Source organism: Cladophialophora yegresii (assembly GCF_000585515.1).
Source record: "Cladophialophora yegresii CBS 114405 chromosome Unknown aczIN-supercont1.2, whole genome shotgun sequence".
NCBI lineage: Eukaryota > Fungi > Ascomycota > Eurotiomycetes > Chaetothyriales > Herpotrichiellaceae > Cladophialophora > Cladophialophora yegresii.
The window spans coordinates 1,385,172-1,409,186 of NW_006913046.1; the positions used below are offsets into that span (position 1 = coordinate 1,385,172).

General features: G+C 54.9%; 9 protein-coding genes across 9 annotated transcripts; 5 read left to right on the plus strand and 4 right to left on the minus strand.

The window, feature by feature from the left end:
* Positions 1–1,071: 1,071 nt before the first annotated feature.
* On the plus strand, positions 1,072–1,593 carry A1O7_02431 (uncharacterized protein; the record flags this gene model as incomplete). The annotated part of the gene is made up of 1 exon (XM_007756463.1): positions 1,072–1,593. The coding sequence occupies one exon, from the start codon at positions 1,072–1,074 to the stop codon at positions 1,591–1,593; it is 522 nt and encodes a 173-aa protein (XP_007754653.1).
* Positions 1,594–2,318: 725 nt separating this feature from the next.
* On the minus strand, positions 2,319–4,266 carry A1O7_02432 (uncharacterized protein; the record flags this gene model as incomplete). The annotated part of the gene is made up of 3 exons (XM_007756464.1): positions 2,319–4,028; positions 4,091–4,164; positions 4,224–4,266. 3 exons carry the CDS (start codon positions 4,264–4,266, stop codon positions 2,319–2,321), a joined length of 1,827 nt encoding a protein of 608 aa, XP_007754654.1.
* Positions 4,267–5,706: 1,440 nt separating this feature from the next.
* Positions 5,707–7,524, minus strand: A1O7_02433 (uncharacterized protein; the record flags this gene model as incomplete). The annotated part of the gene is made up of 4 exons (XM_007756465.1): positions 5,707–5,901; positions 5,991–6,529; positions 6,587–7,328; positions 7,384–7,524. 4 exons carry the CDS (start codon positions 7,522–7,524, stop codon positions 5,707–5,709), a joined length of 1,617 nt encoding a protein of 538 aa, XP_007754655.1.
* A 4,486-nt stretch (positions 7,525–12,010) lies between these two features.
* Positions 12,011–13,310, minus strand: A1O7_02434 (uncharacterized protein; the record flags this gene model as incomplete). The annotated part of the gene is made up of 2 exons (XM_007756466.1): positions 12,011–13,039; positions 13,101–13,310. 2 exons carry the CDS (start codon positions 13,308–13,310, stop codon positions 12,011–12,013), a joined length of 1,239 nt encoding a protein of 412 aa, XP_007754656.1.
* Positions 13,311–15,579: 2,269 nt separating this feature from the next.
* A1O7_02435 (tyrosinase) lies at positions 15,580–16,803 on the plus strand (the record flags this gene model as incomplete). The annotated part of the gene is made up of 1 exon (XM_007756467.1): positions 15,580–16,803. The coding sequence occupies one exon, from the start codon at positions 15,580–15,582 to the stop codon at positions 16,801–16,803; it is 1,224 nt and encodes a 407-aa protein (XP_007754657.1).
* Positions 16,804–17,623: 820 nt separating this feature from the next.
* On the plus strand, positions 17,624–17,827 carry A1O7_02436 (uncharacterized protein; the record flags this gene model as incomplete). Its single annotated transcript, XM_007756468.1, has 1 exon — positions 17,624–17,827. One exon carries the CDS (start codon positions 17,624–17,626, stop codon positions 17,825–17,827), a length of 204 nt encoding a protein of 67 aa, XP_007754658.1.
* Positions 17,828–17,973: 146 nt separating this feature from the next.
* On the minus strand, positions 17,974–18,438 carry A1O7_02437 (uncharacterized protein; the record flags this gene model as incomplete). Its single annotated transcript, XM_007756469.1, has 1 exon — positions 17,974–18,438. One exon carries the CDS (start codon positions 18,436–18,438, stop codon positions 17,974–17,976), a length of 465 nt encoding a protein of 154 aa, XP_007754659.1.
* A 1,483-nt stretch (positions 18,439–19,921) lies between these two features.
* On the plus strand, positions 19,922–21,331 carry A1O7_02438 (uncharacterized protein; the record flags this gene model as incomplete). The annotated part of the gene is made up of 1 exon (XM_007756470.1): positions 19,922–21,331. The coding sequence occupies one exon, from the start codon at positions 19,922–19,924 to the stop codon at positions 21,329–21,331; it is 1,410 nt and encodes a 469-aa protein (XP_007754660.1).
* A 1,021-nt stretch (positions 21,332–22,352) lies between these two features.
* A1O7_02439 (uncharacterized protein) lies at positions 22,353–23,030 on the plus strand (the record flags this gene model as incomplete). Its single annotated transcript, XM_007756471.1, has 2 exons — positions 22,353–22,600; positions 22,655–23,030. The coding sequence occupies 2 exons, from the start codon at positions 22,353–22,355 to the stop codon at positions 23,028–23,030; spliced, it is 624 nt and encodes a 207-aa protein (XP_007754661.1).
* Positions 23,031–24,015: the final 985 nt, after the last annotated feature.

Consider the following 24,015-nt stretch of genomic DNA (forward strand, 5'->3'; position numbering starts at 1 on the left):
TACCTGACACGTTTAGTCGTGCGTCCCATGGCTTCTGGGTGACAATGCACTCATACGCTCTTAGCATGATATCGCCGGAGATGTCGAGGATCTGCCCAAGCAGAACCCATCACCTTCCTCTAATTGCACAGAGTGAGAGCATCGATGTCATCCCGTCCTGAACAATGCAGTGGATCGGAAAAGGATTGGCGCATACCCAAGGCCTTTTGGTCCGACCTGAAGAAGTCTCGGTGATAATGCAGCCTGCCTGCGCTAAGCCCCGTTGTTCGTCGAAGCGGTCGCCCTGTGATCCGGGCATGCCAGATGTCAGCCCTTTCACTCCCACCGCGCCCAGCTTGATTTCAGCCAAATCCCAGAATAAACCAGAAAGTCCGATTGGCCCGGTGGACCTAAACAAGCGCCATCGGCTACAATGCATCCTTTTCGGTCTAACCTCGCATTACTGATTTCGTACCGAATGGTCAGTCGGCTGCATGACCATCGTTTGAAGGCTGGCTGAGCCTCTTGTAACACTTGCTATTTCCATAGCACCGCAATCAAACCCCAGCACCCTTCGACAACACACCCGGGCATTTATTCCCAAATATGTTGGCTTGTCCCGACGTCGCCGACTGGTGCTCAGTCGATCGCATATCCGGTTGGACGTTTGTCCATTTCCGAATCAGCTTGGCGTTCACAGCCGCTTCTGGGCATCGTGTTGTGAGATCAGCTCACCGCGAGTCCTCGTGCTGTGAGCTCGGTTGCTAAGTCTCGCGATGATTATTGGAAAGCGACGACTCGTGTCAATCGGTGAGGCCGTCGAAGCCAAGGACAAGTCTTACTACGGGGAGCATACGAGGAATGGTGTCAGATTCGGGGATGTAATTAGTAGTAATCGAAGTATAAGTATATATGCTCTTCGAGGCCTGTCCAAGGGAGGAGCACTGTCATCGCCATCAGTCATCGGATTGAGAATCACATCCCTATTCACTCTCATCACCCAGACTGCTCACAGGAATAGACACATCTCTACCAACCATCTTGGTTCCACACAAGCACAAGCAACGCGCACCCCACAGCCGCAACATCATGATGTCTACAACAACCACAACAAAGAGACCTTCCCTCTTCTCCCGCTTCTCTTCCCGGACCTCCATGCTCTCGACTTCACCCTCCTCCTCCTCCTCCTCGCCGACGGAATCCTCATCCTCAACCCCAAGAGGCTGCCGCGACTACAACCGCTACGCAAAACACAACAAGGGCCACAACTTCACCCTGACTGACCCGTACAGCGGCTCCTCTTCAAGTTCAAGCAATGTCTCCTCGACTCAATCCGACTCGACCTCGACCCCAACCTCGACATCTGCCGACATGCCCGTCGGCGCCCGCGACTTCAAGCTCCGCTACGCAAAGGACAGCAAGCTGCAGGGCCATGACTTTAGCAAGACATACTTGTATGCCTATGCTGCCACTTCGACGACGAACTATTCGATGGCCTTGGACGCCCGGGGCGACGTGGACGTCGTCTCCTCTTCCTCTGTGCCCCGGGGTTGTAGGCACCTCGCCAACAAGAACATGAGGTATGCGTGGCATCAAGGTAGACAGGTGTTTTGAGGGTGGGATTTATATCCAGACGACTATGTACCCTATCGGGACTCGGATGTACGGTGTCTCGACCGTGTGCAGATTTGATACCAAGGTAATTATTGGGATTCGCGGTTCACATGTCTGTCACTTCCTTGGTGCTTGGTCCTGGGTTCTGGATATCTGGTGTCTGGGTCCTGGGTCTCGCCTTATTGGTCCTCGTATGGTACGGTGTACAAGTTATGGTGTACGAGAGGGCGCCCAACCTGGTCGGGTCGGGTCGGGTCGAGTCGGGTGGCGTTGGACTGCGTCGAAGCGAAAGTCACTGTGTCAAGTATTTACCTAATGGATGGATATCACGTCCATAATCGTGGCAGTCTAATTAGTTTGCAACGATGTACTCCGTATGCTCGTACCTTATTGCCTTGACCATCCTTTCATGCTCATGACATCGTATTCTTCATCGTTGACATCGTAGCTCATTGGCACTCTATTTGGCAATGAAGTGGGTGTCCTCGTACCGTGACACTAAGGGGGAACCACTTGCTCAAATGCGTCTATGCTCGCAGCGTAATGACATTGGTTTTTTGCAACCGGCCTGTCCACGAGACTGTGGATGACGGCTTGAACCAAACTTGAAACGCACTCCCCCCCAAACAATGGACGTTCCTCACGCCGAATGTGTCGGCAGCGCCAACGCGCCTAACGCCGACAAACTCACAAAAGGCCCGCCTGCCCGGCACTAATTCTCTCACTCAATGAGCCTTGCCGTTGCCCTTCAACAACGGCTGCCCCTCCTCATCCGCCGCGGCCTTGACATCACCGCTGGTGGCGCGCCGCTTTCCCCCGTCATTGGCGCGAAGCCACTCCTGCACCACCCCGCGGTAGTCCGGCGCCATGTAAGGACTAAATATCTCTCCAAAGATGTTGCCCTTTCGCCAGTACGGCAACCCAAGGTCCTGCAGCAGGGAGTCCATGTAGGGCAGCTGATCGAAGACCAAGTCCGGGAAGAAGCGGCCGTGGCCGTACGGCGCGCGATGCCGGGCATACTGTGCCAGAAGGGCCGTTTCGTCATAGACGGTCTCCGGGTTTGGACGCAGCGAGAGGGCGTTGTTCAGGTACGCGTAGGCCCACAGGCATTGGATTTCCATGCGCGGCGTGTTGGCGAGATTACTGAACATCGATATAAAAGCGAGGGAATGGTCGCCCTGTTGCGTGAGCCCCGGGGGTGCGATCGCCCGGTACAGGCGGAAGGGCGTGTAGTTTGCCTCTTTGTCCATGCCGGGGTTGAAAGGCTGGACGTCGCTCGAGGTCGGGCTTTTGAATGGACCGGCGAGAAGTCTCGGGAAAGAGGCGCCTATCGTGGCGTCGGCTTTGGCGTTGAGGGCGGTCCAGAATTTATGTTGAGACGTCGTGTACTCGCTCGACGGGACGCCGAGGGCCGAATGGCTTGTCTCGGGCACGAACTTGAGCGTGGGTTTGGCGGAGAAGCCGGTCGCCGTGACGAGGGCGTCGGCCTTGATGGCCACGCCGGAGGTGAAGGTGATGGTGTGGTTAGAGAGCCCGGCAATGTCTTCGCGGTGTACGCGCACGTGCCCCGTCCTGACCATCTCGTAGATGTCCTTGTCGTAGCTGTAGATGCCCGACGCCGTGCCGTACCAGAAGGGACTCTGTTCCGGTTCCAGCACTTTCGTCCGCTCGTCCTTGAGCATGCTGCAGTCCTCGAGCGTCGCCTTGTGCAAGTTGATCCAGAATTTCTGCGCAATCGTCTTGCCGATGCGGGTGAAGTGGAGGAAGTGCCGGATCCAGCCGAAGCCGTCGTTCCACAGGTTCGGGCTGAAGAACGACACGATCCGTCGGGCGGGCAGTTTCTCCCGCACGGCTTGCAGCGGGCCCATCGTGTGTGCCGGGAAGATCCATTCCGGGCCTTTACCTGACTTGCGGATGATCCATTCCACCTTCTTGCCTGCCTTGCCCGCCAGGTGGACTGTGTCGTATGCGGATTTCCCTCCCCCGAGAACGGCCACCGTTTCGACGTTCGAGTCGTCTGTGAGGCTGGTGCCATGCATGCCTAGTTCGGCAGAGTGCATGATCGGACCGCCGAACTCTTCGGAGTCCCTCAGCTGGGGTCGGTTCGGGACGTTGGTGACGCCCGTCGCGATAATCAGCTTGTGCGTGTGGATTTCTGTGCCAGCACCGAGTTTGACCTTCCAGCCTCTAAGGTCTTTGAGCTTCGAGACTTCAGCAACATGGGATTCGAAGTCGATCAGGCTCAAAAGCCCAAAATGTTCAGCGTAGGCTCTGATATAGCGGTGCATCGCTTCGCCTGGGACATGTTGACCTGCCGGGACGCCAAAGCCGTCGTGCATAGGAAAGTCGGAGAAGTCGATGCCGCCTCGAATATTGTTCGTTTTCAGGCCCGGGTAGATCTTCTCTTTCGACCAGACGCCGCCGACGGTTTTGTTCTGGATAGCTCAGCATGTCAGTATTAGAAACCAAACCCGCTGGGCTGGCCGCAAAGACCTACTGAGTCAAGAATCTTGACCCGCGCATCTGGTTCACATTCGCGTATCGTCTTCGCAGCACATAGCCCCGACGGCCCTTGGATGCGATCAGTCTAATGCATGCGTACGGGCTCGACATTGGTTGCAATTTCATACCGGCACCGATTATCAGGTAGTCATATATCTCCCCTGCCGACATGTCCAGCACTGGCGTCGAAATGATGTCGCACCTTTTGTTGTTGGAGAGCTCAGCACGGGTGCAAGAGAGCGACAAAGTCTTCCACAGCCATCATGTATGCAGAAGCTGTTTCCAGTAGTCGGGCTCTGGAAGTGAAGGATTATCACTTAGGTCTGGCAGTGAGCAGTGGCATCGGCATCGTTCCAATCAGCTCCAGCCACAGCAGGTGACTTGTCCATCTTCACGAAAGTGCTGGGAATCCTGCGAAGTCCAGGCACGTGTCGGATTGGTCGGCGTAAGCTGCAGATCCGTAAGCTGATGTCCAAGGTAGTCAATTGCTGACCTTAAGTCGCTGGTTACCAAGAGCGTCCGGCTCTTACATTCCAGCCCTTTAGGTCCCATGTATTGACTTGGTGGGATTTCGCCTATCGAAACCACATGGTTGGATACTTAGATACCCGGGACCACGTTGCCTCGAAACCACGTTGCCTCAAGATTCATAGGTTGCCGACTTCGACACGAGCTTCGCCGGGTCTGGCCCTGTCGGCCGATGTATCCAGAAGTTTGGGGGCATCTCATCGCCTGAGACGACCAGTGAGCGACCGGCACAGTAGCGCAGGAAGGGACCGCAGGGCTTACCTTTTTGCTTACTTTTCCGTGTCGACCTCAGCCGCACATTCCTTCCATCTCATCTCACCACTCAGTCCTACGCTACCGGGCGTTTAGCGGCTACCCTACTTGGTGTTCGAGATGTTGAATGCTGAGGCTTGCTTAAGAGCCAAATGTCCTCCCCGCGGAGAGGTTTGGAAGATGTGTGGAGCTGTCTCTGTGTGGATACGACTGTTGGGAACTGTTGAAAGAGGCGGCGCACCTGAGGGACAAACATCAGAGGCATTGTTCAAACCCAGTGCTGGACTGTGGATACAGGGTGCCTGCGCCGTGCAAACATGACAAACGCCGCCGGGGTGCCACAGGCGGCGTGGGCTTGTACCTGGTTGCTTCTTGGGCCATCTCCCAAAGTAACTTCTACCTAGTAATGAACTCCGTTTGGAGTACTGACTACAGTAATTACTGGCCCGCACCAGATGCCGCAGGTCCTGTCGTGACTCATGCGGTCAGTCACCATCCAACACGATTACTGTACACAGAGCTATTTCGTCAACGGCGCGCACACATGCTTCAATTAGTCAGTCAGGGGATGTTGGACCCTTCGTCAATGTTCAATCATGTCACAGAGGATGTGTTTGGATGTGTTTGGATCTGTATTTGTGCGCTATACGCTGCACGCTGCACGTCGTGACCATTGCAAGCACGTTTACATGGCACGGGACATTACAGGCCAGGACATTGCAGTACATGAATGCTTTGGACTCGTAAGTCATGACAATCAATCAATCACCGTGGATCATCGAAGTCTGGAGAGACGATCCACGAATTCATCCATCCATTATGAGCATCACTTTAACCGATCGCCACGGCAGTCTCGACAGCAGCCTTCTCGTTTCCGAGAATGACTTCCCTGTGAGTGACGTTGCCGTGCTCGTGCTCCTTCTCGCTGCCTTCGCTTCCATCCTCCTTCGCAGCCATGGCCACGGCGGCGACGGATCCGACGCATCTGTATGTCCGGAATTTGCGGGCAGGAAGGCGGGCTTCGAACTGTGAGGAAAAGAAAGTTAGCAAACTGCACGATACACAGGATCTCTTTTGCGTTGTGGTTTTTCCAGAAGCACGGACTTGTCACTCACCATTTCGTCGATCTCCTCGAATGTTCGGTTCTGCACCTCGGGTAGGTAGAGCCATGTCCACAGGGCGCCGAGAAGGCAAGACGGGAACCAGATGTAGCCGTACTTGGGTCCCCAATTGAGCGAGTCGGGGTTGATGAAATAGGGGGCGGTGAAGGTCGCGAGCCAGGCGCCCAAGAAGCCGATCGAGGCTGCAAGGCCGAAGGTGTAGGATCGAAGGCGCTGGGAGGGGAATTCGCCACCGCAGAGCCATGCGTACGTCGCGACCATACCGTTGTAGCCGACGATGTAGACGACCGAGACGCCGACAATGACTTTTCCGGTTGAGGTGCTGGCGCCTTGCTTGTCATACACGATGGCGACGATCAGTTGCGTGATACCGCAGAGACACATGCCGATGGTGAGGAAGACACGGCGACGACCCCATCTGGTAATTACGGCGCTGTTGACCAGGATAGCGACGACACCCACGGCAACGAGGATGCAGGAGTTTTCGAACGCCGAGCCAACTTTGGCCATCTCGAAGAAATATGTGCCGTATGCTTTGCAGATCTGTTAGTCTCTGGTTCACGGATGGGGCCCACTCTTCGGGTACTCACAGATCATGTACATAGCACCAGACGCGGCTTGGAGAGATACAGCACCAACGGCGAGGAGCGTTCGTCGTCTGTCCACGGGGTTTCTGAACATGTCGAGGACGGCTGCACTCTGGGCCAAAGCTTGCTCGGCTTCGATGGCCTCGGTGATCTGGGTGACTTCCTCGTCGACGGCGTCGGGATAGGGTCTCAGCCAGTTGAGAGATTTGCGGGCCTTCTCGGTCTGGCCCTGAAGGACATACCATCGGGGGCTCTCGGGAATGAATAGCAAGCCGATGGATAGGAAGACTGGCACAATGTAGACGACTGCCAGGGATACAATGTATTGGTTCTTCCCGTCGAGCTTGACCGTGAAGTTGTCGATGACAGTACCGACCAAAGTGCCAATTGACGTCCACGACTGGAACAAGGCCAGAACGAGACCTCGGTATTTCGCTGGAGCACTTTCTTGAAGGTAGAGTTGAGAGAAGGTCATGAGCATGCCGTTCGCAATGCCGATCAGGAAACGGGCGAAATAAAGAGCTCCGATGCTCGTCGTGGTCATCATGATAACGTTGGCGACAACGCAGAGCAAAGCAGCAATCCAGATGGACATTTTGCGGCCGATGAATTTCGCGATTGGACCGGCAGTCGATGAGCTAATGAAAGCTCCGAGAATCATCAGCGATGAGATGAGCTGCTGTCGTGTGTGGTTGATGTTGTAACCGATAGGTGAGACAGACGTGGGAACCTTCGAGCCAAAGACCTAGGGATTGTCAGAACTCGTCGTAGTATGAGCCTCCTTTTTCGTGCAACCATACCTCCAAGAAGCCAGGCATGGCCTGGAGACCACCAATAATGCCAAAGTCGACACCATACTGGAACGGACACATGCTGACCAGAGTACATGCTACCATGCACTTCCAGTGGGCTTTCAGGGTGTCAGGCCGTGAGGTCGCCATGATGGACGATTTCGTGGTTGCTGAGAGGTCCAAGGCAGAGGCTCAGGTGAGGTTGGAGGTGATATCGAACTGCCCGAGACAGAGGATTGATATATCACACCGTCGGTCCAAGCAGCCGACATATTCAGAGCTGGTTGGAATGAAATGGTCGGCAGCGACCAGTACGATTCTGGTAACGGCATTGAGGAGAGAGCTAATAGCCCCACGATGGAGGCAAAACGATAGCGCATCGCGCGTTGTTCATTGGCGGGAATCCATCCCAAAGCGCCTAGAATGTTGGCGTGACTGGGCCTGTCCGGGGTAATGCTGGAGCGAGCTAAGCCAAACGTCGACAATGACCCACGGCCTGATAATGGGTAGTCGATATTTGACCAGGCTTGGCCCGGCCTCCGAGACTTGCGATTCAACCAGCCTCGCTCGGACAAGATGGGCGGGCGAGAGCGATGATCCATTGCCTCATCAGAGACAGACTGATGATCTCCATGTTCGACTTGAGGCAGATGTTAAGCTTTTAGCCGTGAGCGACTGCTGGGCGATGCCCCTCGTCTTCTCACAGGACCTACACAATACTGTGTAGTGCAGAAGAATGGCACAGCTTCGTATGGCTGAATGGTTCTACGAGGTCCCTTAGCACAGTGGTAAGAACGCGCTGTGATTGAGTTTCCGCTGCGTGATCGAAGAAGCAGCCATTGAACGTGCCGGTAGGAACGCACATCCGAAAAGCTTGTCCTCGTCCGTGGAGGTGTGCCCTGTGGCCAAAACCTCGCATGGCTTAGGCCTTTCTGAAAGCCCCAGTTTCGAGCTGCTCCAGGATCTCCACGTTTTGAGCTTATGATTTGCAGATCTGGAGATAGATCCTTTGCGACGTGCCCAATGGCTGCTGGCAGGCTTCTCCGCAACACTGGAGCCCCTGTCTCCAGTTGTTGGGGTGTCGGTCATTTGTTTGTGGCCGACGTGCGGGGGCAGGACGGGCTTCGACTCTGGCGCCTTTCCCAAATAGCCAGCTGGACAAGCTGCGAAAGTGCAAATTCATTTTCCTAAAACGGCGACTCCGACGGTAGTGCAAGCCACAGGCATGTCCGACAGGAAATGCACGTGTTGTCCCCGGAATACTGGTGTTGAGCTAGGCAAGCCGAGAGCGTCGTTGAGGTATCGCGTAAATTGTTCCCCATACAACTACAGCCAGACTCGACGTCGGTATGTCTCTAGTGCCTGGTACTTTCCCCAGCCTTTTCAGGGACCAGAGCCGGATAACGTTCGATCACGGGGGTGTGTGCTGCATCCAGCATTTGCCATATTTATATTGGTTCGAACCGGGTTATAGGATGCCATGTGACTGGATAGTCACAGCTTCCACACCAACTTGGAGACCTTGCCAACCATGTTCAACAGTCATCACCAAAGAGCCGGTTGTGTTCCAGCGTTGACGCAATCTCACAAAAGTGTACATGTCTTTCTTGAATATCAGGCTCCCACAATACTGACCAGGAGTACAAGAAGGCAGGGAGCCATAGTCCGGCTCAGAACTGTCGAGGTTTTCGTGAGAAAACATCAAATATTCGCGCCCCTCTCCAATGCATTGGAGCAAGCCAGGGTCCAGCAAGTGTGGGGGATGCCAATAGGTATCGGAAATCCGGAGGCTCTAGAACGGCATGTATGGATCCCAGCATCGACGTTGTGGGTAGGTTGCGGCTTCTCACTTTAGCTCGCATACAGGCGACGCGGCTCTAATGGTCCTGAGCCCTGGCCGATGCGCCATGAGGCCATTCTCCGTTTGCAGGCAAGTGCGATTGGCATTTCCCAGACCTGGAGCACGACTCGGCTGCCCTGGGCCTGGGCGATCCCTCTTGATCGGTCAGGGTCGTCAGCGAACTGTGTACCGTCCCGGCCTCCAAGGGTCTCTTGTTGCGGGTCTAAAATCTAGACTCGTCAGTGCATAACTGGGCCAACCAGGTCCTTGGACACTGCTTTAGCGGACCTATCCAGGTCTGCCATCGTTTTATCCTCAATGCTCTTTTGATCTGCACATATCATTTCGAACAGAACGGTCCAGGCTGTAGCATGCACCGTGCCTTACGGCACCAGGCAGTAGCTCGGATACCAACGGACTTGGGTCTTCCGCGGTCGACAAGATGTCGCTGCTCATATTGAGTGTTGAGAGAAGTCGAGGTCTCGGGTAGGGTGCCATCGGTTGGGGCTGGTAGCTAACTAGGAGAGCAGGCAATTACTTCGCCCAACAGTTCTTACCACCTGTTAGCTTGCCAGTGCAGGTGACCTTGCGACAGAGAACAGCCGGTTCGAGGATGCTTGACCATGGTATGGGGAATCATCGCTTGGTAAAGCGGTCACTTGCCCAGAGAAGGAACTGAACTCGCCTTGGGCACTGAAATGTGCACTTATCAGACCTGCCGGCGGAGCAGTGCCACAGGTACTGCCATCCAAGCGCGAGCGGCTTGACGAATGAACAAGGTCAAAATCTGGCACCCGTTACTATCGTGTGCTTGAGCCCTTCAAGGCGTGGTCATGCAGAGGAGCAGCAGCAACCCCGCAACGCGAGTGAGAGCTTCCACGCGCCAAGACTGTGTTCGGCACCATTCCATTTGCAGACTAGCGGGGACTTTTCAAGTGCTGCGCTTCGTGCCGTCTCAATCAACACTTGGTCTGCTTGCACTTCTCGCGCCTGCAGACCGAAGGAGTCCGCTCAAGCTCGCATCTTGATGAAAGTACACAGTTGAGGAACCTGTCTTGGCAAAGCCCCTTTTCGGTTTTTCACGGACTATACTGCTCTAATTACCCCATATTCTCCACGGAGTCACCCCGTCCTCCCACATCGCATGACGCTCAAAGAACCCTGCAAGGAGGAGAAGGAATATCCTCTGAGAGCTACGATGGACTCTCTATCACACCATCCGCACTCACCGGCAACACTCTCGGACTTATGGTCGTGAATCCGTGATTTAGTCCTCCCATGGTGCGCGACCAACCTTGTGCTAAGGCATATCCGAGTGTGGATAGTGCTGCCCGAGCCCTCACAAGTCTGTCCTCAACTACTAACCCAGCATATACTCCGTCTACCCAGCCCAGCACAGGTGATCCGACAGGGACATGTAAATAGGCGGTATCTATGGCGGATACTTCACGAGAGGTCAGCAGGCATCGACCCTGGGGCTGTAGTGAAAAGCATTGTCTTGCCCATCGAGACTCCGCACCATCGGTTGCAAGCCTCGAGAGTCTCCAGGAGGTTCTGTTTCGGAGCAGCACAAGAATGATCAAGTTGCGCGTGATTAATGCATCAGGTGGTCTGATGGATAGCTCGACGTGGATAGAGATTCGTGGCTACAGCACGTATTTTATGGGCTTCAACGATCGAGCCGACAATGGGAGAATGTTGTGTACTGTGGGGCGAAGTAGCACGACCTTGAAAACAGATTGCTGTGAAACCGCAAGCGCTGCAGAGCATACACTTGCTGACTGTTCGGATGTAGACGCACGGTACCTCAACGAGGGAGTAGGTGAGTCCCATTTGTGCTCGTACATAGGTATCTTTGCAGAAATAACACCGCAATACGGCTTCGATCTTGGAAAGTATGCCAGGTACAGTATCTGCGAAGTGAATCATGACCGAAGATACCGAGTGCTGTGTGGTAGGTCCGACGGTGAGGTGACAACATGGTCGAGCCAACCGTTGACAGGAACCGCACGTGCGCCTGGACCTGCACCCACATGCGCACCCGCGCGGTCAACGTTCGGCCCGTTGAACCTACAGCGCCGCCTCCGGGCGCGGTCCTGCAGTAGCAAAGAGCTTACGAGGTACCTGGTTACGTAGCTCACTTCCACGCCAGCGAGGGGTGGCCGTCTATCGAGCCTCGTCGTGCCTCGTCCCATTCGCTCGAGGTCCCGAGGTTGGAAGTGCTCGGTTGAATACTTACGTACGGAGTACACAGTCCAAAAACGTGTCGCACCATTGCCGGGGAAAGCTGTCTGTCGACCGTAGCGTTACGCATGGAGATTTCTGGCGAATGCGAGGTACAAGCCGACATGCAGACTCAGCAGGCCGTACGGGGTACTGTGTACTCTTGCGTGTTCCGGCGAACCCCTGGCGGTCGTTATGATCGGTGGGTTGGCGCCCAGCCACCGTTTCAGGCACTAAGCCTTCATTGACGAAACTTCGAGTCATCGACGTCGTGACCTGCGTAGATCGACGATTTCGACACAGCCTGTATACGAAGGGAATAGACATTGATCATATTCTATACACATGGATATTATACAGTGTATATTGCATGCATGTACATTCGAGGCGTTGCCCCGATGCCCTCGTTTACTGTTGTCTCTGGGGGCGTTCAGATGTATCGTGGCCGTTTTAACTCATCTCCCCATTGCCCCAGCTACGTTGCGCGCTCCGTTGGCATCGAGAATACTCCATTGCTCGAGACGAAAACCTCCCGGTCAAAGCATGCTTCGCGCAATGCGCTCGTCCATGTCATTAGAACTCCGAGACACGGACGGTTGTAGTCTTCGTAATGGTGCCGTTGGGTGGGCTTGCCGTCCACTGATTGTCGGTGTCGGTGCTGACGGCGTGGAATTCGTCTTCCAACATGATCTTGTCGCTGTTGTCATCACCCGCCGTCACCGTGCTGGTGAAGCCTCCCAATTTTGTGCCGGCCCCGCGCCGCAGGTCCTCTAGCTCCGTCGATTGCCGCGAGCCGAACTTATAGTACTGACTTGCTGGCTTGCGGACAGAACGCTTGTCGGTCTTGCTTTTGCCGTAGGCGAGGCCGTCAGCATCGTAATAGTGGCCGGGGCTGCGGCTGTTGTTCGACGTGAATCTTGCCGTTCCGCCCAGGATCTTTACAAAAAGTGGTCGTAGCGCAGGCAATGACGCTGCAAGGATGCCGATGTTGAACTCAATGTTGTTCCACATGAAGAATGAGTCATGATATGTCCAGTCAGGATCCTGGAGCGCATGTGCCTGCTTGACTGTTTTGATAATACTCGAGACGCAGGCGAACATACCCAAGCTCAGGACAAAACACAGGGTGAGCTTCGTCCGCAGGTTTGCCTGGAGCTTCCACACGACGGGGATGGGCAGGAGCGCGAACAGCACATCGGTCGCAATGTTGATGCTGCTGTTGAAGATCCCGATGTTGGTGAATGTAGTATTGCTGAAGCACTTGGCCTGTCCATTTGCGCGGAGTGCGAAGTTCCAATTGGCGTCGACCCTCGTGCCGCAGTTGAAAATCAACGTTCCGGCACAGGAGATGGTGAACGCGACGAGGAAGACGATGCAGCCCATCAGGAAACGTCGGTAGACTTGGCCCTGCACGAATCGGCGCAGGAAGAATGCGATGGAGATCTTGACCAGACTGATACCAACCATGATGATGATCGAGTGGAAAAACCGCCAGTGTGAAAAGAGGGCAAAATCGTCTGGGCTGACCAGCGCCGGATGCCTCCCCAGGCCGCCGGCTTTGCTTTCTCCCACAAAGCAGATCACGACGCCGATTTCGCAGATCTGGATGATTTCAGTGATTGTTAGTCTGGATCACGCCAGCATTGTAGGTTTGGGAACTCACCGCAGCTGCGACCATGAGGTAGTCGTCCGCCCCTAGGCTCTTCAGCATGAATATCCTGACGTAAAGCCTCAGCAGGACGGTCAGGACGGCTGCACCGCAGAAGGCGCCATGCACCGCTAAAAGAGCGCCTGAATTGTTTTCATTTTGGTACTGCACGGGAGCAGCAGGAGCTTGCCGTTCAAGAAGCTGAAGGAGTTCCGGGATGACCATAGTATCGGAGGGAGGCGCAGTCAGTTCACATGATCTGGGAGCGGCGGTAACAAGCGAGCTGTAACGCTTCGTCAGGGCGAGACTGTTCGCTCCGAGATGTAGATGAAGGAATGTTTGACAATGCTGGCTGTCTCAAATTTATGGCAAGCGGAATCACTTCACATGATCTTGCAGTAGTGGTGACAGGCGAGCTGGAACGCTTGGGCAGTGCGAGAGTGTTCACTCCGAGAATGTTGATCAAGGAGAGTTTGACAATCTCGGCTGGCTCAAATTGTTAACATGACCGAGCCCTAGTTACAGTACCTGTTATGAGCTTGCTTAATATGAGTCTTCTCGGACTCCTTTCCCTCATGCACGGTTTCAACATATGCTAGGCTTCTGGAAGACAAGGAGAGGACACGGATCCTTAGCGTCCATTATCCTTCAACCAAAAACGCGGGTAGATCCCACGAGCGGCTTTGGTCAATGGCATGTTGCAGGTTTTCCTGGTGGAACGGATTTTGCGCCTCGTCTGCAGTTAGTTGAGCGCCAACTCTTAACTGCTTACCACCGTCGACTGCCTAGGCCGCAGCGCTGCTAGCCACAACAAGCCCGGGCATTGACTAAGTAGGGACTGCGGAGTAGCAACCAGTGCTTCGACCTCGAACACGAGGCTGTTCCAATGAGAGACGTACTGATTCCAGGCCTACCAACATGGGCAAAGTCGACCACGGCGTCTTCCAGCAGAGACTGCGTTAGAGGGTACAGAGTACATTTGCCTGGGGTAGAATGATGGTGGCGCCGAGGTCGGAAGTGCTTTCGGTGAAGAAGCCGTATTTGGTGCACGCCGTTATGACCAGGCTTTGCATATCGAGCCGGTTCCGGGGTAAGGACCCACAGTCATATTGTTAGACAAGGATCATGCTGGAGTCTTTTATGAAAACCAGCCGTAAGTCGCTGCACAGAAACTGTGAGGACCGGGGTGCCTGTGGACTTCTTCCCCTAGCTTCACAGGCCCTGATTCGAGAGCGCAGCAAATACGGAGCATAAGGGAGCCAAGGATACGCCGGCTCAGCGATGCACGACGCCGAGAGCTCGCCCCTGAGACGACATCGTGATCACACCAACCATGTCTGCAAATCAGACTCTATTGCAGACGATCCTCGCAGCCCGGCGCCCGTTGCTAGTGGCTTTGTCGTTGTTGTAGAAAGGAATGCAGCAGCAGTGAAAGGCTCGTGACGAGCAAAAGTAAAGATGAAATGTTAACACCGTACTCCGTACGGAAGATCATGGGGTATGGGGTCAAAATTAGGCTTTGGCACCAACTCTTTTAAGCTGCCCTAGGCCATTTACAGGATAGCCTAAATCTAATCCGCGTAGCCTAACGAGCTGGTCGCGTGGGATCTGCGCCGGTTCTCCGATCACGTCAAGCATCCTGCTCCTTCTCCTACCACCCAATCCAGCACGATCAACTGACCGCCCTTCCTGGCGTCTCTGCTGAAGTTGAGCTGATCATCGTGTAGAGCTTCATACACAGTAGAGGTCGTTATCTCCGCCCTCTTCCAGACTCAGCTCTTGTGGAAGCACTATTGAAACTCCAAATCCTGCGCCTCGAGGGTTTCGAAGATTGGGCCGACGCTCATCGTATTGTGGGTGCATACGGCCTCGGTCACATGGAAGCTTTCACCTCGGCCGTTCTAGACTGCGTACAGAAATGCCGAAATCAGCCGTCTGATACGCTTTCAGAACCGAAATGATCGGCGTGCGCTTCGAAATGAGAAGACTCCATCACACTGCATGGTTTCACCGCAGCCTTATCATACGACCAATCTCTTCACGACGGTCGACCTAGGGTCCTCCCTCGTGGATGGCTATTTAGCCAGCTACCTGACCCAACTCATTGGCGAATCTCGGTAGGTGCTCGCTTGGCCCACTGACGAACATTCGACAGTCACTAGATAATCTGCGATGCCCACTCATGCGTCTACCGAGGGACTATCGATTCCCTAAAGCCTCGTCAAATCCACCTCGCTCACCCGCCCGAGATCTCGCGTGGCCAGATAACAACCTCATGGCAGTGAGAGGAGTGCAAGTGCGATGTCTATAAAGCGACGTAAGGTCCAGGTTATCAGCGCACCCCTTCTCTGAGCTCTCACAGACATTTTGCCTCTGTGACCCAGCGGTCCCTTTTGGTGTGATATTGGCTTCAGGTGTCTGCCGTCCACTCCCTTGTTTCTTTAAGAGGTCTTTAATTTTCTCATCTACGTCCCATTCAGAACAACTTCCAGCGATGCATCTTCGATTCCTTGTGCCAGCCCTGTTGGCAGTATCGGCGGCACGCGCAGCTCCAACGCCTGCGGACAGCGAGTTTTCCGAGCGGGATAACTCTGTTTCAGCCGCTTCTTCGGCATTTTGGTTCCCTGCCTCGACGATCCAGACGGATATTTTGGCCGCGAAAAGTCTCGTCAACCTCGCCTTCTATCAGCTCACGAATCCGCCGAGCGGGAGCTGTAATCTGCTCAACGCAGCAGTCCGCCGAGAATGGTCTACCCTCTCAAAGGACGAACGAAAAGCATACATTTCCGCCGTGTTGTGTTTGCAATCCAAGCCAACCAAGGATCCCAGCTTCGCCGCAGGGGCCAGATCGCGATATGACGACTTTGTTGCCGTACATATAAATTCCACTTTAATGATTCACGGGACTGCCAACTTCTTGGCGTGGCATCGATACTTTACATGGGCCTTTGAGCAAGCCCTTCGAAGCGAATGTGGCTACACAGGGTATCAACCATATTGGAATTGGGGAAAGTACGCCTTCGATCCTCTTCACTCCCCTCTCTTCGATGGCAGCGACTCCAGCATGTCCGGAAACGGCCAGTACGCACCACACGGCCCGACAAATGCTCTACCTACAGGACTGAACCCCATTCCTCCTGGGCAGGGAGGCGGTTGTGTCAACACGGGCCCATTCGCAAACTACGTCGTCAACTTGGGCCCTGTCGCACCGACTTTGGATGTTCCAGGCATTATCGACTATTCAAGCCCGGACCCTCTCGCGTATAACCCGCGCTGCCTTCGGCGAGACATCTCATCGTGGGTCTCCTCGAAGTGGTCCAAGGACTCCGACTCGTTCGACCTCATCTCAAACTACAATGACATCCTCTCATTCCAGAACCGCATGCAGGGCGACTTTGGAAGTGGCTTTTATGGCGTCCACACGGCCGGTCACTTCACCACCGGAGGTGATCCTGGTGGTGACCTCTTCGCTTCTCCAGCTGAGCCGACTTTCTTCCTGCACCACGCACAGATCGACCGGACATGGTGGATCTGGCAGAACCAAGACCCGAAAAACAGAAAGAGTGCATTCGCTGGTGGCACCTCGGTTTTAGATCCCGTTAACAGCCCTCCTGGAAAGCTGACTGATCCTATTATTATGGGATCTCTGGCGCCGACGATACAGAACAAGGACGCGCTGTGGACGACGGGCGGGCCTTTCTGCTACATTTACGTTTGATGAGAGGGAGTGTGCGAACTTCTTTGGTACATGGTGATCATTCTGAGCACGCAATAGAGATTTGCAGGGTCGCACCAGAAGATAGATTATCGTAGCATAATGTCTAATGTCTATTGAAGCCGAACTTGTCTTCCAACTCCGGTACTCGCGTGCTCACGATTGCCAACTCACCACGTCTTTGAAGCCAGCCTCGAGCGCGAATGTCACTGGGACCCGCTTGGATCCTATTTCACGAGACGGTGGTGACACGCGAGCTGACAGCGCGTCTTCGCACTTCGCGACCCGCCGCCGAGGCGGGAACCAATCGCAATGCGTACACGGCTGGTGCCGCACAATTCTCCGAGAGGCTGAAACCGTAAGGCTGACATCGAGAGCAGCGCCTATGCGTCTGGAGTATGTAGGTATCTAATAGACAGCACTGCCTCCTTGCGAACCCGCACAACGACGTAGTGCCAGATCTGACGTATCAGCAAGTCGTGTGGAGTCTCGTTCGCGAAAATTGGAACCAGTGAAATACACTGTCTGGGGTTCATGAAAACGGAGTGTGAGCCTTCATCTTGAATTCAACAGCACTGCCACCCCCCGATATTGCAGCAAACAATAATGATGTTTCACAGCCAGATCTCAAAATCTCTTCTTTGCCAACGAGCTATGTGGACATGCTCCTTGACTTCGACCTGCACTTGATTTTGTGCTACAACTTTTCAACCTTCACCCAACACCTCCATTATCGCTTTCCCCGGACCGCCGCTCTTCCCGCATCCTCAGGACTCCATCCAATCGTCAAGTGAAAGTGATCGCCACCTCCACCACCGCAGAAATGTTCGACCCGGTAGATTGGTTCATGCTCATGTGCTGCTGGTGCTGCGATCGCAAAGACAAGGACGAAGAAGAGTACGAGGTCTCCGAGCGCGAGCGTACCCGCCAACAACTCAAAGCCGACTTGGCCGATGAGGCCGGCATGCCGCACGAACAAACGAAGAAGCCGCCCCAACTAGCCCACGCGCCGGCAGAACTGCAATGATGTGCCCGAACGCCCTCAATCAACGGCTGAAACCCATATGGTAGAATGAGTGTATGTACCACTCACTAGTGTCCGGGAGGCGAGGCAGCTACTCAAATGATCTTGCTGGATTACTTACTCTGTACATACGTAGCGGACTGATCTGATCACTCCTCTGCGAAACTCCCGCCCGGCGGCTCCTCCTCATACTGCTCCACACCCTCCGGAATGTCTACCACCGCTGACTTAGTCCAAATGTGGATGGCCTTCCTCATCAGCTCCTTACTCAACCCCTCCAGACAACCCGCCTTGACGCTCAACATGGCCGCTGGTTGGACCCTATCTCCACTTTGGCCGGCCACAGCAGACATAGACACATGCACCAGACGACTCCCGCATTTCGTGCAAAAATAGCCGTCTGTGCGCCCTGAGGAGTTGGCACGACTGTACATTTCTATGGCGTCGGGAGTGGGTGCGTATTTCTGGATGTCAAAATACGGAAAGATCGCAGTCATGCCGTACGTGGAGGACGACTGGTGGCGGCATTCCGTGCAATGGCATATGTACAGCGCGAGAGGCGCGACGAGGGGCGTCACAAAGCGGATCTGGCCGCATTGGCAGCGTGCGTCCATGTCGATTGAACGGAAGGATGACAATGGTGTGCGATGCGAAGCTGCCAATGGAACCTGGTTTCTTCCTGCCTTCCTTCTTCTCAGTATCTCGGAACTTGTGCTGTATCTGCGGACCGGGATGCGTTAGCGGCTGGACTCGCTACAGTGGACAGGTGGAGTTGATAGCGAGGATGTCGAAGACACAGGACCTTGTACCTAGCTATACCCTGCGCCCGGCCTGATTGTAGCTACTGTACAGTGCACACTGTGCTGTAGACCTTGAAGTGGTAGTGGCTAACGGACCACGCTTCTGCAGATACGAGTACGAACACGAGCACCATTCCCCCGCCTCTCTTCCGTCCTCCCCTCCTGTCATTCCCATCACCATGGCTGGTGCTGTTACGCCACGGCAACTGTGGCCCTCCACTGCCTTTATTACTCACCTCAGTCTGACTGCACCTTTACACACCTCTTACGCACCTCTTCGACACTCATGCCTGCTACGACACCAGTGCATGCCATCTCAACCTCGTGTTCGGGTGGTCGCGCCCGTCGTCTCCGCAGCTACACGTTCGGTCCTATCCCACCTACGCCTCAAGCGGCCAGGCCACGAACCGGAAGCCGGGATGCTAGGCTCCCAATGCGTGACGGTTGCGCGATCGGCATGCCACCTACCACGATACATAGCACGCCCAGCATGCTGCATTGGGACAGATTCGTCGCTTGACTACCACACAATCCCCGCGAATTAGGCGACCCGCGCCTCTGTTCAGGTCAAGGTCGCGCATTCTTCGCATTTGGGGACGTACAATTGGATCCTCTCCGGCGTACTGTAATTAGCGTACAGGTCCCTGCCCTTGGCGGTGTTCACAGTGGACCATGTTGGGCAGGATGCACCCAATGCGTGCGTCACTTAGCTGCGAGCTGCTCCCTAACAATCTCATTGAGCTGCCAACGAATCAAGCGGGGTAGCTGGTGGTGGCCCTGGCCGTTGAGGCCATCGGCCCTATCCAGCCAGTCAACCACTCGACCACGACAGACGCTCGTTTACTAGAAGGTTCCGCTACTCCGTACCGGGTAGGCCACGCTGGTCAAGCAACAATACTCCGTACAGCGCCTTTCTTGGGTGAAGGAAGAACCAAGCCGTGATCGCTCCTACGTGGTCCGTCCGGGGAATACATGAAGAGCCCAGGGCGGCCACACTCCGTACGCCGCAAAACATACACTACACCCCGTTCTTTCGGAGACTTGAACTTGAACTCCAAGCCTTCCGGTGTCACCCCTTCCCGCGCCCTGCAATACACAAAGTGCTCAAGGTACATAACGTTATCGAAGGCCTGGCGTCGGTTCCCGACGGGTCATCCCGACGATTCTGCCCAGGAGATTCACGGGTTTGGTCCCATCTAGAGAAAGGCATGACAGACGTCTTCAGCCATGGTCATTCGTTAGTTGGCTATTCGGTACTGCCCTGGAAAAATAGCGACCGTGATCGCAATCAACGAAAATGCCTACTTTCAACTCTAACGCCCTCGACACACCCGGCACCGAATCCTCAATCGACAGCATCAACACCCCCGAGGACGAACAGCAGTATGCACCTCCGCCGATTCGTAAGTCGCCGTCTCGCCAGCTGATAAACTCGCCGCGCCGGCCCTCCGGCTCAGCATTTGCCTATCCCGTTCCGAAACCCATCTCCGCGTGCCTGGTCGACCCCTTCCACACCCTCCCGATCGCGGTCGACACCACGACAAACAAGCTCCTCCACTTCTACAGCCAAGACAGCTACTGGGCGACCGCGTACGCGCTGGCCCCGAAGATCAGACCCTCGATCAAAGGCTCGTGGGAGTACCAGGCCGGGGCATGCCTCTCGCACTTCCACATCCTCATGGCGCGGTCGGCGCTGCATCAGCTGCGCATGAATGAGAAGTGGGGCACCGACAAAGCGAGGCGGGAGCTCGAGTACGCGGCATTGAAGCACCAGACCGAGGCGATCACGGTTCTGCGCGAGAACGTCTCGCGCGGCCAGAATGCCGACTTGAAGCTGATTCTCACGAGTATCATTTCGCTGGCGACGTTTGAGCAACGGTATGGAGACCACGAGCGGGCGGTCCTCCACTTCAGGACTGGCCGGGATATCATCCGCCAGATCGGCATGCAGGACGATGGGATGAACGATCGGCTGAGAGAGGAACAGGCACTCTGGTTTGAGGGCATCTATCGCGATCCCAAGGCGAGCTGGATGTGGGGCAAAGAAGACGCGAATGAGCGGCTAGGTTGGTTGAAGACGCTGCTGAAGGAGGTCGATCGCATGTGGAGGGATCGACAGATGCTACCGTTGCGGGACAAAGCCGAGAGCCTCCTGCCGGCCGACAGCAGGTTGCGTGAATTTTTGTTCAGAGGAACTACAGGCCGCAGCGTGGGCGTGTATGGCGACATCGACGAGTTTGTGGCTCAGCAGCGGTGTATTCTGATCTTTGTCTGCATCATGTGCGCGATATACGAAGAGCCGGGCGCCGACGACGACGGCGGCGGCGGCGGCGGCTGCCTCAAGACGGTCGCGAAAGCCATGGCCTTGAACGTTACAATCCGCGCGTACGCTGCCTTCCTCGAGGATCTGCTGGTCGAACATGCTTTGGGCCCGGACCAGGCTGTCGCGGATCTGCTCTGGATGATGTGTCAGAACTATCGCGATGTGAAGGCTCACCTTGTGACTGCGGCACCACCGAGAACGCTGCAGCGGCTCGACCTCAAGGACTGCCACTGGCGAGCGAGCGGTATTGCAAATGTGGTCAAATATCTGCCGGGGAGGAGGCAATCGAGCCTTCGAAACATGTTGTTGGATTTCATTGATGGAAAGGCCTATACCGGCAAGGTTCGGGTCAATGAGTTTGACTTCAGTTATGCTGGCTTGTGACGTTCTAGGGGCGGAACGGGGTACGCGTTCCGCTGAAAGGCGTCAAGGGGTATGGCGAGGCGTCAGACAGTGTCAATGCGTCATTGTTCCATAGGCCGATGGAATCCGAAACACAGGTACAAGTAAGCAATCGCGGGCAGTGCAAGAAGCGATTCTTGCCATGAGCGTGGCCGTGGTGCTTCCAAACAAACACTCCATAGCGCTGGTATGGAGACACCACGCGGAAAACATCAAGCTGAAAGTATTCGACTGACTGACGGCACTACGCAGTCCCTGGGTGGATATGGCATGTGTGGCCAAGTTATGACAACTTCTCACTCTTCCACTTGCTGACCTTGTTGGTTGGAGGCTCATTCAATTCGAGTCTTGGCCGACCATGTCAGCAGTATTGGGCAAGGGCGCAGACGAGACAAACTAATTAGGGAACGGTTAGAAAAGGCAAGAGGAAAGGACGGGAGGAAAGTCTGGGAAAGGCTCTGGGGCGTGCTGTAATCTACGAGATGCTCGCCGGGCGAGCGGTTCAGGCTCGGTGATTGTAGTAGCAAACCGTGCTCAGAACTACACCGGTCGCCCCTGACGGCCAGGAGACGTCGTGAGGCCGTGGAGGCCAAAGGAGTCTTGGAAAGCTTGGTACGATGCGACGAGGCTTGGCTGGAAAGCATCGTCATGATTCCCAAGCGCGGCGCCGAGCTTTTTTGGATACAGTACAGCCATAATAGTGCTTGGCCGATGGAGGTCATTCTCAATTCGTTCAGGACGAGCACATTGGGTGCCCGGCTGCGCTGCGTCTTAAGATCTATGTATATGTAGTGGCAGGCCTCTGGAGCATCATGAAGCCGTTTCATTGTCAACGTTCAGAAACTGCGTGCCTCTTCCCTGATCCGACGACCCAGCTGCGCCAGACTCTTCTTGCTGTGCTTCTCGGGCAGCCGTGAGCCAGACCGTCCGTTCGAGTCTGGACCCGACCAATTTTCCATCAGACTTGGAGGCTATGCCACACTCTTCTTCGGCCTTCGCTGCAATGACTGCACTTTCCATTGCCCATCACGCAGTCCCGCTCCATCATGATCTCGCTTTGCCTCGGGATGCCTGTAAAGTGGTCACCACAGACAGGGATGGAAGTGTCACACCTGCCCAGACGACGCCAGAGACCGAGGTCCATCACTTTTCTGTCCTGACCAAGTCGTTCGACAGTGGCGCTGGTATCGACGGCGAGGGAGCACCTCCGCTTGGGCCACAGGATATGATGTCCAACGATCTCTCACTTCTGTAAGCGAACGATATTGTTGCCGGATGGTGTGCTTGTACTGACAGTGACCATAGCTTGACCATTCCATCGGCCCCACCTGATGACATGCCCGGTCCTCCAATCCTAGCACTTGGTGATGGACCTCACCAAGACGGACAGGCACAGAGGGTTGCAGGAGCGGGGACCACAGTCGCTCGGTCCAGATCACCTGGAGGGAGCCAACTGCAGCAGTGGTACACCAGTCCGACCGTGACGGATCCATTCCACCTGATCGCTGTTGGCCCTCACAACATCACCTGGCAGGTCCGACATGAGGTCAACTCCAAGCCCGATTATCATGTTGATGATAGTAAGACTTCGATGGGGAACTCATCCAGCCAAGAGGATACCCAGAGCGAGCATGTTGGAGATGAAGAGGAGACGGAGCCGACCTCGAAGATGTCATTTTGACTGCTGCGGCCGGGGCCACTCGGCAGACAAGATCGGATTGCATGGCATCTCATCTGGGCTAATGTCGCTGTGGTGTCTAAAAGGTCATGGAGACATGCTTGCAGCTTCAGTGTGTTGTACTAATTGACTCCCGACGATCTGTCGCCATGTCTTTGATGTTGCGCTGCTGGTTGTGGCTCGGAGACGACATTGTATCGAGTCTGTCATTCTTGCGAAAAGGAGCAACTGTTATAATACCATGTCCTTGATGGATTGCATTGGGGAAAGTGAACGGAAGTGCAAAGAGTCATGATGATGAATGTTGAGACCCGACGTCTTCAGATGGTGGGAGATAAAGTTTCTTCCGCCCCTGATCTTAGGGCCTCCTCCGGCCTTCCGTACCACCGGATCGATAAGTCTAAGAGCTGAGTGGACCTCCCCCACGCTGCCGGCAACCGACGGGGATACCCGATGTTTGCTCGGAATCGGGTTCCTGAGATGCATGTTGTTCGCCCCGGCACCGCTCGCCCTAGTTGACGCTGTCAAGATAGTCCTTGCATGATCCACCGAAACCTCGATGCTATCATCAAGATAAAGACATCGTGGAACGACTGTCCACATTTGGACCAAGACTTAAGTGTTTGACCGAATTCACGCAAAATTTGTGACCGAGTCTTCAATCGAGGCTTCTACGCTCTCGTACCAATTGTTAGCAGCCACAACAGCGAGATCATTACTGTTGTCAGACTTGTTCGAGCTCAGCCTGACCTTACACCCAGGATGGCCCGCTTTGTCACTTCCGACTGTACAAACCACGTGGACATCGGTGCCTCGAATCGTGATTCGGCATGTCTGAGATGCTTCCTACTCTGATTCCACGATGCGCACTGGTTCCCACAAGAACCAGCAGTCTTGCAGTCACGCCAAGCTCTCAGAAAACCCTTGTCGAAGGCTTTGTCGTCACCGAGGAAAAGCGAAGGGTGAGACCTTGAAACTGAGCATTCGT